At 34.6% G+C, this 11,884-nt stretch overlaps 1 protein-coding gene across 2 annotated transcripts; it reads left to right on the top strand.

The window, feature by feature from the left end:
* Window positions 1-10: 10 nt before the first annotated feature.
* Window positions 11-11,532, top strand: TWF1 (twinfilin actin binding protein 1). Of its 2 annotated transcripts, none has more exons than XM_070370655.1 (9): window positions 11-152; window positions 1,979-2,056; window positions 4,026-4,204; window positions 5,704-5,799; window positions 7,269-7,373; window positions 9,026-9,151; window positions 9,400-9,550; window positions 9,721-9,842; window positions 11,152-11,532. In XM_070370655.1, exons 1-9 carry the CDS (start codon window positions 26-28, stop codon window positions 11,320-11,322), a joined length of 1,155 nt encoding a protein of 384 aa, XP_070226756.1. In that variant the 5' UTR covers window positions 11-25; the 3' UTR covers window positions 11,323-11,532. The 2 variants fall into 2 exon arrangements, with proteins under 2 accessions (XP_070226756.1, XP_070226757.1); XM_070370656.1 differs by lacking the exon at window positions 11-152 and adding an exon at window positions 532-1,807.
* Window positions 11,533-11,884: the final 352 nt, after the last annotated feature.

Raw genomic sequence — 11,884 nt, 5'->3', positions numbered from 1 at the left:
CGGGGCGGCGGTGGGTCGCAGGCCGATGACGCGCCGGGGCCGGCGGAGGAGCGGCCACTTCCTGGAGCCGCCGGCCGGGGCCGCTCGCTGCACTCAGCGCTGGAGCCGGGAGCCCGCGGCCGCCGCCATGTCCCACCAGACCGGCATCCAAGGTAACGGCGCCGGCGCTGCCCTTGGGGACGGGGCTCCCCGAAGGCCCCAGGCAGGCCGGGCGGGGCCGTAGTCGGGCCCGAAGCACTGGGAATCTGTGTCGGGGGCGAGCCGGGCCTCTGAGTCTCTCTGCGCTCCCTTGTCCCGGGCGCTCTCGGCCTGCCTCCGTCCCTGCCCGGGCCCGGCCGCCGCCACGTTGCGGACGGACCCGAAATTCGCCGGAGCGAAGGAAGTGGGTCTGGCGGCAGCCGGGGTGAAGGGGGCGTGCCTGCAGCCGCAGCCGACCTTAACCCAACTTTACGGGTTGGGAAGACCTGGAGCCGTGAAGGTGACTGGGGTCCCTTTATTGTCGAGAGACAGGCGAATTTTCTTTTTCACGATCCAGAAGAGTTGTTACATGATTTGAATTATAAAAAAGAAAGATGCGGGAATCTTTTTCATTTCTACTAAGAATGCTTCCCAAACTCTTCCGCGCTTTCTTCCAAAAATGGGAACATCAGCACCGTTGTATATATCCTAAGTAGGAGGTGTCTTGGTCGTTCTTAGGTACTCCTCAGGGAACTGAAAAGTCTGATCTGTGTGGCATCGTATAATTATCCCATTCAGGCAGTTGAATGTGCAATTTTAATTGACCTGTGTTATTTCCTGGCTTGCGAATGGGCAGTTTGAAAGCTCTCACCTCATCAGAATCAAATAATATGTCCCGGGGTTACTCGCGATCACTTAACGAGTTCTAGTGTAAACACAAGATCTTCCTGTTAATAGACAACGAATCTTTTCCCCAGATGAACATCTAATTGTGTTTTGTTCGTAAGTCTTTGACACCACCCATACCTCCTCCTGCACACACAAAGAAAAGCAAAATAGTCTCGAATCTAAAAGCACTCTTTTATTTGCGTTAGTTTTGATGCATGGATATCTAATTACTGACTTTGATGCTTGAGTCTAATAGCAAGCACTATTAAAAGTGGTTCTTGCTGTCAGTATACACCCCAAGAACAAAATCAGAACGAAACTGAAGTTTTAATAGCACAAGGGAGAGGTTATTAAGTATACATTTGCTCAGTGAGATTACTCCAGCTTTTTGAGAAATACGAGTCAGAAAAGTGTGATCACAAGTATAAACTTGAAGGAATTTTATTGACTTCAATCAGGATAGGGCATTTGATGTTTATTGTCATCTTTAAACATGAAAATGTAGAAAATGAATTGATGAAGAGGGTGTTTTTATTTATCATAAACTTGAAATTGGACCAGAAGAGAATGAAAGCAGATTTTCAGCATTTTCAAACAATCAGTAAAGGTATTTCTCAGATTTGTAATTTGTTCATTATTGGGTTTGAGAAACTTTAATATATTCATTCCCAATTCTAACATAGCTAGAACAGGTTAGAATTAATACACTTTTAAAACATACTTATGTTTCTTAGCTGAATATGGGGCTTCGCTGGTGGCTCAGTGGTAAAGAACCGACCTGCCAGTGCAAGAGATGTAGGTTTGATCCCTGGATGGGGAAGATCCCCTGGAGAAGGGAATGGCAACCCACTCTGGTATGGTGCCTGGCGGGCTACGGATTAGGGGATCGCAGAAGAGTTGGACATGCATGACTTAGCGACTGAACAACAACAGCAACAACAAAAGCCGTGTTCAGTGTCTGGTATACCTTTTAAGTTTTATAATTTAAATTACTGTTAATAAGAAAATATTGCATACTCAAGATTTTTTCTTTGTATTATATTTCATGTTTTCCTTATTCAATTAGCATTATTATTGTAGCATTAGAAAGTATTAATGCATAAATATTACTTTTCGGTATCTTTTTGCACAGCAAGTGAAGACGTTAAAGATATCTTTGCCAGAGCAAGAAATGGAAAATACAGACTTCTGAAGATATCTATTGAAAATGGTTAGTTAAACCTTTTTTGTTCTTGAATTATTGGGTGTTATGTTTTGAAGCTAAGTCATTCTCAGTGATTTGGACTATTCATAAATGTGAAGCAGGTTCAGAGCTTGCCTTCAGTTAACCTGGATCCTCTATATTTTGGGCATTTCCTGAAGGCCCCTGCTTACCTTCTGAATTCTCTAGTTGACTATCAGGGAAACAAAAAGATGTTGGTTTTGGTGTGACATATTCCTCTCACTTTTTTGTGTCTCAATTTCTGTATTGCAATCTGTATCTAATGTCAGTGCTTGCATCTCTGGAATGAAAATCAGTAACAGGCAATTATCTGAAAAATAAACAGTTATTTGTGAATTATTTTTCAATAAAGTTAGTTTGAAGTAGAAAGAAAGGGTTTTAAACTGCCTGTTTTCTCAACTTGATTGTAATGTTTGCTGCAGAAATGATTCCCTTTTCTTGTTATGGGAAAAAGTTCTGAGAATATAACAAAGTGTAAATTGATCCTTTCAAAATAAAGCTGAAAGGGAAATTAATTGGGTGGGAGAGTCTTTTAATTTGCCTGGTTTGAGTATGAGTAATTAAATTATAATTACTTAATCTCAAATGAATATGTTAAAACATCCCATTGGCCTAATTTCTTAATTACCTTGAAATATTTTGCTTTGGAAAAATACCTTGTTCTTTCATAAACTGGAAGTAAATCTAATTTGGTTTCCAGTTTCTCTTATATGTTAAAATAGTTTGAAAAATATGCAGTTCTGCATATGTTAACACACTCAATGAGAATAAACATATACTGTAAAGTAGTCTGTTTTAGAACTATTGAACTAAAATTTTAAGTGTTATCACTTTCTAATTGACTTAGTCAAGTAAGTAAAATGGAAAAGTTGATATAACTCACATCTCTACAACAGAAAAATGACAATATTTTGTCTGTCACTTCTCTGGTTTTTTGTTTTGAGAAAAAATTTTAAATAAGGAAATTATGAAGAATAAATGACAAATACTTCCATCCTTCTTAAATTAATAACTGCTAACATTTTATCAATTTGCTTCAAACCCTTTGTAATTTGATGTTTAAACAACTGTACTTTCCGACCTTCTCCTGAGGAAACTATATTAGGAACTTTTTTTGTATGTGCAATCCCTAAATAACATATAGTGCTGTTTTTGAGTTTTTAAGTTGATATGAACTGATGTCTTTTTCTGCATCATTCCTTTTCTGTAAATATTATTTTTATAATTAGTTTTGATAGAGGCTCATTAATTCTTTTTAAATATGAATAGAATTTTATCATATGACTGCCACATATTTTATGTCCCTTCTCTTACTGATGAACATGTGGGCTATTTTCAGTTTCCACTGTTATTTTATAGTGCTGCAGTGAATACCTTTGTATATATGTGCAAGAGATTCTCTATGCAGAATACAGTCTTGATTCTCAAATAATGTCTCAAGGTGACTGTACCAATTTATGCTTGTGGACAGATTTTTAAATTTGTAGTACTGTGGCCAAGTAGGAACTAAACCTGTTTTTATTTAGTATTTCTTAACTGTGCAATTCAATGTTAATTTCAGAAATCACACCTTTGAGTGGTAGTAAGCTTAGTTAAATACATTTTGTTGATACTTTATAACAAACATTTGGAAAATAGACTATAACTACCCTTTCTTCAACCATCCAACTCAGCTATTTATAATCATTTTTGTCTGTACCTTTCTTGTTTTTTTCATAACATTATTTTACCTATGCTGGTCATAATTTTTACTTTTTAATACTACTTTATATTATATTTTTGTATATACTAATATTATATACTCCTATATATTGTATTGTTACAGCCAAGGTCCTTTTCATATATTGATGTGAATAGACCAATTAATAATTACATATTAATTTATTCTTCTATTCTTCATTATTCTACCATTTGGTATTTCAAACCATTTATGTGTCTTAAAAATTGTTCTTCACAGAGAAACTTGTGATTGGGTCGTGTAGGAAGCCTTCAGATTCCTGGGATCAGGATTATGATTCCTTTGTTTTACCCCTGTTGGAGGACAAACAACCGTGCTATGTATTATTCAGGTTAGATTCTCAGAATGCCCAGGGATATGAATGGATATTCATTGCGTGGTCTCCTGATCATTCTCATGTAAGTAATTTTTGGTAACATGTTTAACATTAAATGGAGAGGGAAATGGCAACCCACTCCATTATTCTTGCCTGGAAAATCCCATGGACGGAGGAGCCTGGTTGGCTATAGTCCTAGAAGTCTAAAGAGTTGGAGACGACTGAGTGACTTCACTTTCACTTTCACATTAAAAGCTAGAAAATTTTTTTCTGAAATATTCCTAGGCCAAGAAAAAGTTAGGAAGCAATAGTCTTTCTCATAAAAGGGAATGATGATGGAAAAAAGTCCTTGGATTGGTAATGTAGAACCAAGGATAATTTACTGAGATTCAGAAATCTTGACCTTGATTGAAATCAGAAGAATTATTATTGGTTTTAAATTTAAAAATTTGTGGCTATTATAAATGACTTTCTGGACCTCTCTGAAAAATAAAGGTTGCTATTTTGCTCTGAGCATAATAACAAATAATTTTTACAGAACTAACTGAGCATTATATGAAATATTCTTAATAGCTACTATTCAGGTGATGAGCATACATACAGATAAGTATTTCTTTTAGGAAAGTTGAGTGATGGTGGTTTAGTCACTAAGTCACGTCCGACTCTTGGACTCTTGCGACCCGTTGACTGTAGCCGGCCAGGCTCCTCTGTCTATGGGATTCTCTAGGCAAGACTACTGGAGTGGTTTGCCATTTCCTTCTCCAGGGGATCTTCCCGACCCAGGGATTGAACCTGGGTCTCCTGCATTGCAGGCAGATTCTTTACCAACTGAGCTATGAGGGAAGCCCTTAAGTGTTAGAACAAAAAAATTAATATATGGATACAGTCCAATATTTTAAAGACTTAATTCTTTCTTCTTATAGAAAAATAATAATTTTAAAGTTTTGTAGATATCATTCTCAAAAGTCATCCCCTCCTTTAACTCTATATATCTTGTTTGAAAGAAATACTGAATTTGACAGTGCAGAATTATGAAATGATTTCTATTTTGGCAGTTATCTTTAGTAGTTCCCTGTAGATGCTATAAATATCAGACTCCTTAATAATAGTATATTGTGTAATTCTTTTCATCTTTGTCCCTCATAGAATGTTTTATGCCATAGTTATGCCATGAATATTTGATTTTTAATTAGTAATATCTCACCGAGACTTGCTTTGAGTAGAATGTCACTATCAAGATTACTTTATCTCAATGACTTTAAAGTAATGTTTTAAGTAGCTTCTTTTAATTATTGAATTCATTTTATACTTTGAAAAAATGAAGAATTTTTTAAAATTTAGCTTTTTCTACTTTTTGAGAAATGGCTTATAAGTTGAGATCTACCTTAGTAGCTGTTGATGTTTTAGATGCCAGTGTTATGATGCCTGTCTGTATCCACACATTTTAGCATGTTACACTTGATGGACTTTGTCACAGTTTATTTTTAATGTGCTTGACGGTTTTAAAACATTCATTAAATGCTATTTTTGTAATGATAGTTTTCACCTGTAAACTTACAAGTAAACTTTCACAATTGCTAGGTTCGTCAGAAAATGTTGTATGCAGCAACAAGAGCAACTCTGAAAAAGGAGTTTGGAGGTGGCCACATTAAAGACGAAATGTTTGGAACAGTAAAGGTACAAAACTTATATTTTATATGGAGTCTATGTGTTGCAGTTAAAATGCTTAAAGAACTTCTAGGTAATGGGGTAATTAATGTGAATTCTGATTGGTAAATCTGTAAACATAAGAATAAGAGAAAACGTTTCATATGATATCCATATTAACTGAAACATACAATACTCACCCTTTTAAAATATGTTGACATCTCAGTTTTCAAATGCTAGAATCTCTCTTCGAGATCATTTAGTTCAACCCCTCATTTAGTTCAATCTTTTCATTTTAAGGACGAGTTAATAGGCTCAGAAAAATGAGCCTATTAAAAGAAACAGTAGTTAAACTACTTAAAAGAAACAGTAGTTTTTAGGTATTTTGAACATTAATACTCATAATATGGAAGCAATAAATATATTATTTAAACTGGAATATTGAGAGGTAAATTGATGATTGGGGTAATTGTTGATTAATATGTATGTTATGATTAAGAATTTACTTCATTATAGAATTTGTATGGTAAATACATGTATTTGTACATATACCCCCACATTCAGAAAATCACACTGTATTTTTTGAACAGATTTTTTGTTTTGTTATTCAGAGCTTTTATTGTGATTCAGTGAGTATTACATTCTGATGGGTAGAGCACAAGACTAGCTGGGAATGCTTTGCTTATTCACACTAGTTGTGAAGTGGTCTGGTTTCTCAATTCTAGTTTCAGTCTTAAAACCACAAAATGTTGATGAGAAGTAAATTTATTTGGAGTAATTTTTCTTTTAAATAAGAACTATAATTATTTTCTATAAATAATTATATAAAATAAGAACTATAATTATTTTCTATAAATAATTATAGTACAGAATTCATAATCTGAGGATGTTGATTATTAAATAATTATGGGGAAGGCTTCCCAGAAGGTTAGTAGTAATTGTCCTGTAGACTTGAAGCATGATCAGGTTCATCATGTGTCTGGCATTACCACCACCACACTCATTCAAAAGAGTAGTAATTATAAAGCTTTAGGAAATGAAGCATAGCTACTCTCCTTAAAACTTTTTGAAAACTGTAGAATAGAATATTTTTTAAAATAGAAAAGTAGTAAGATTCTTGTTACCATTTATTTTCAATTAAAATATTTTTTGTTAATAATTTTGTTTTTCCTAAAGTAGCCTCACCGGAGAAGGCAATGGCACCCCACTCTAGTACTCTTGCCTGGAAAATCCCATGGATGGAGGAGCCTGGTGGGCTGCAGTCCATGGGGTCACTAAGAGTCGGACACAACTCAGCGACTTCACTTTCACTTTTCACTTCCATGCATTGGAGAAGGAAATGGCAACCCACTCCAGTGTTCTTGCCTGGAGAATCCCAGGGACGGGAGAGCCTGGTTAGGCTGCGTCTATGGGGTTGCCCAGAGGCCGACACGACTGTAGTGACTTAGCAGCAGCAAAGTAGCCTCACAACTAGTAACAGTCAATTTCTGTGCTTACAGGAAGATGTATCATTACATGGGTATAAAAAATATTTGCTGTCACAGTCTTCTCCTGCCCCACTGACTGCAGCTGAAGAAGAATTAAGACAGATTAAAATTAATGAGGTATGTTACCATTTTGAAATCTTGCAAGAGTTGAAGTGCTTAAAAGTATTGTTATTTTTAATTAATAGATGAAGAGGTAACTGGAGAATAAGTTGAATAGCTAACATTCTGTTCCATTTAGAGACAAGACCATGTTCAGTGTGTTTTTAGGAAAAAGTTGGAAGTAAATATTAAACTTCATGTCAGTTTCATAAATAGCTTTCTCCTGTCTTTATAATGTATGGGTTAGATGAGTAATCCTGTTAGAAGTACAGCTGTTCTTAATTTCATACTTTGAATTCTAAATAAGTGGGAAAAGCTTATGTTACTTACATAGTGTGAGGTATATGATGTCTAATAAGGTTGCCTGAGGAAGGTTTGTTTTGTTATTTCAGAGAATACTAATGACTAAAGAGAGTAAAACATGTATGCTATAGTGTGTTTAGGATTTCTAGAGGCTCTGTAAGTTGTCTATGGGCACTGCCTGGATGGGTGTGTGCATATATATATATATATACACGTAGGAGATGGTTATATGAGTACTTGTTTAGCACATGGGTCAATAAATTTCATCCATATTATAGTTTATCATTTCTAATGTATTTACTGCAGCAATTTTAACTTAGAATAGCTACTGTATTTCTACTGGAATTTTACAGAAAAGAACAAGTAGCAGAAACTACTGTTTACTTCTCTGAGTAACAGACTAATAAGAATCAGTCTGGAAAATGAGTATTATTTATATTGACCTGATAGCAAGGATCTATCATTATTATTTTAGCTCAGGTTATCAGAGTATGGACTTTTACATGACTTTTTTTAACAAGTTTGATAGTTTGTTTTATTCCTTGCAATCAGAACCCAGAGGATCTTATTGGGGTATGCATTTGCATATGTTCTATAATGTTTTCATTATCCAATGCCATTTATGCTGTAGAATCTCCATTCATTTTTTTTTAAGTAAACTTTCAATTTTGACTTTGTTGCAGTACTGCAAATGAGACCCTATACTAAAATATCATTTATTGAGTGTAAAAGTCTTAAATATGTGCATTGAAAGCTTTCTTGAAGTACTCTTCTTCCAATACATGCACACCCATGTTCTTAGGAATGAAAGCTCTCAAGTCTGGAACTTCTGCAGTAGTACAATTTGTTGAGCTATGTTGTGTCTTTGTATATTGTTTGTACTCCTTTCAACTCTGCATGGTGTTTGTGTTGCACTTTATGTCTAGAGGAACAAAGTTCTATATATATTGTATTTATATCACAGTGTTCATAAGTTTTATCAAGTAAAATATTATAATTAAAAGTATAATCTGAAGATACTTCAAAGAGCTTGTGTGTAGCTCATGGCAGTTGTGCCAAACCAAACATATAAACAAAGTCCTGCTAACATTGCACACTCACTCAGATGTTCACTTTTGGCATTTTCATCAAAATGTGGCATACACTCTGCATGTTGACAAAGTGCTAGCAGAACCTGAGATGAATGTGAACAATTTGCCTTCTAAGTTCATGGTGTTTTAAGTGTTACTTTTAATTATATTAAAATGGGCAGAATTAATTATATTAAAAGGGTGGAATGGCACTCACTCTGTAGAGTTTAGGTTTTCTTTGCCATCTGACACTGCTTAATGCTAAAATTCATCAGTAAATTGAATCTGTCATACTAGGTACAAACTGATGTGAGTGTGGACGCTAAGCATCAAACACTACAAGGAGTAGCATTTCCTATTTCTCAAGAAGCTTTTCAAGCTTTGGAAAAATTGAATAACAGACAGCTGAACTATGTACAATTGGTAAGAGACATATGATTATTATGAAGTGGCTTCTCTCTTCAGTACCTTTGGCTTGTATTAATATAAGGTTTGTTTTTAATGGATTTTAAGTCTTTTTTTTTATTCATTGTTTTTAAACTTAAAAAAGCAAATATATTCACTGGAAAAAGTGAAATTATGTAACTTTCTCCTTATCTCCTTGTTTTTTTAATTATAAATTTTAAATTTCTGTGTATCTATTTTAATAAGTATTTTGTTTCTATTGACAGGAAATAGATATAAAAAATGAAATCATAATTTTGGCCAACACAATAAATACAGAACTAAAAGATTTGCCAAAGAGGATTCCCAAAGATGCAGCACGTTATCATTTCTTTCTGTATAAACATTCTCATGAAGGAGACTATTTGGAGTCTATAGGTATATGGTACTTTTTTTTTAACATGTTGCTTTTTGTTTGCTGATTGGCATTTCATCACTATATTCTTTCTTATTTCTTGGCCAGAGGGCTTAATTGTAGTTTTACAAGATTTAGTATTTGCTTTAATTGATATGCTGCTAATTGGATTTATTATTATTTTAATTTACAGTTTTTATTTATTCAATGCCTGGATACACATGCAGTATAAGAGAACGAATGCTGTATTCTAGCTGCAAGAGCCCTCTGCTAGAGATTGTAGAAAGACAACTACAAATGGACATCATTAGAAAGGTAGTTACCTAATTATTTATCTAATTTATTTTACCTAATTTATCTTATTGATATATTTAATACCTATTTAAAATTCTTCAATTTTTATTACATTTTTATTGTTTTCATGTGATTCATGATGTACTGTAATTTGTAAACAAAAAGGTTTTTTTTTTTTTCCTTGTTCTCATCATGAATCCTTAGGAAATCCTCTTAAGTGCTTGGGGATGATCTATTATGATCCCAGCCTCCCTGTAGATCTAATGTTTAGCCACAAGGTACATGTGGCTATTTAAATATAAATAAAAATTAAATGAAATTTAAATTTCAGTTCCTTAAAAACACTAGCTACATTTCAGGTGCTCATTTTAGCTAACGTGGCCAATGGCACTGTATTTGGTGCAGAATTTCGAGGATAAGTCCACATTGCAGAAAGTTCTGTTGGACAGTGCTACTAAAGCTGCATGTTTCTTATTTTCTCAAGACTTTATTAGTAAGAAACCACAGTCTTCATTTATAACTGAGTCATGGGATGTTGAGAATCTTTCCAGTTGTTGGGAAAGAAGAGTATGGGCATAACATAAATTTGGGGAACTAAGTTCAAGTTTTCTTAAATGCAGGTGAGTCATGGGGAAACATATGGTTTATTCTTGACCTCTTCAACTCTTAAAACACAGGTCCTTAGAAATTACCAGTGTTTTAGATACTGAGCATTCTAAGAGCTTTTAAAGTTCTTAAGAATCACCTATAGCAGGGGCTGGCTCACTCTTTCTACCAGAAGACCAGATAGTAAGTATTTTAGGCTTTGCCAGACCACATATGGTCTTTTTCACATATTCTTGTTTTATTATTTTGTTTTTTACAACCCTTTAGAAATGTAGAACACACTCTTAACTTGAACAAGATTTGTCCTGCAGGCCACGGTTTGCCAACCTGTGAAACAGAGTGATTTCAAGTGACCCAAGTGATGAAGGCTCCATTAGTAATGTTTCTGGAAAATATATAGTGTACTAAAGCAGAACAACTTAAGAATATAGTGATGATTCCTACTATACTATTTTTAAACATTAGTTAAAATGGAGAAGAAAGAACCAGACATAAAATAAATATAGTGGATTATATATTCAAGCAACTCTGTTTAGCTCCCACCTCCTCCCCCCAAAAAAGAGTCAAGTGAACTATTTTCATATGGTCCTAGGTTCTTTCTTGCTGGAATGGGTATTATGTATTTATCTGTGATCATTCACACCTGCAAACGTTGTTTGTATTAGGTTTTGAATGTTGTGTTTTTTCATACTGCATCACACTTTGCTAATTTCGCCTCTTACAGATCGAGATAGACAATGGGGATGAGTTGACTGCAGACTTCCTTTATGAAGAAGTACATCCCAAGCAGCATGCACATAAACAAAGTTTTGCAAAACCAAAAGGCCCTTCAGGAAAAAGAGGAATTCGAAGAATAATTAGGGGTCCAGCTGAAACTGAAGCTACTACTGAATAAAGTTATTATAATACTAGTTTTTTAAGAGTCCAGCTTTTAGTACAGGAGAACTGAAATCATTCCATGTTGATACAGAGTAGAGGGGAAAATTGTACTTTTTGAAAATTAGCACTTTTCACTTCTGTATGTTTATAAAATTAATGTTAAAGAAGACTTATGATTTCTGAGTTAAATCTAGAAAAGAGTTCAATATAATGATGTTTAATTTCATCACAGTTTTCATAGAGTGATTATTCCACAGTTTTCATATAATTCTTAAAATTTTTATACAGTTGGGCCAATTCAGAAAAGGCTAATGTCCAAAAGTAAGATACAAGTCTTATTACTGTTTGATGATACATCTTTTTTTTTTTTTTTTTTTTTTTTTTTAAGAGAAAGACCTTAAAATATTCATTCCACTTAATGAATACGTTAAGGACCAGGTTAGGTTATTTTCTAAGCTGAAAACTTCATGTGCCTAGGAAAAAGTGGAAAGTTGCTTGCTCTGAAGAGCAGTGCTCACTCAGACCGTGGGATCATATCTGCAATGTTTAGACGGTGCTTTATTGCAGCAGTCTTTTCT

The sequence above is a fragment of the Bos mutus genome, chromosome 5, assembly GCF_027580195.1.
Source record: "Bos mutus isolate GX-2022 chromosome 5, NWIPB_WYAK_1.1, whole genome shotgun sequence".
In the NCBI taxonomy this organism is placed as follows: domain Eukaryota; kingdom Metazoa; phylum Chordata; class Mammalia; order Artiodactyla; family Bovidae; genus Bos; species Bos mutus.
This window is presented reverse-complemented; position numbering and strand designations above follow the sequence as displayed.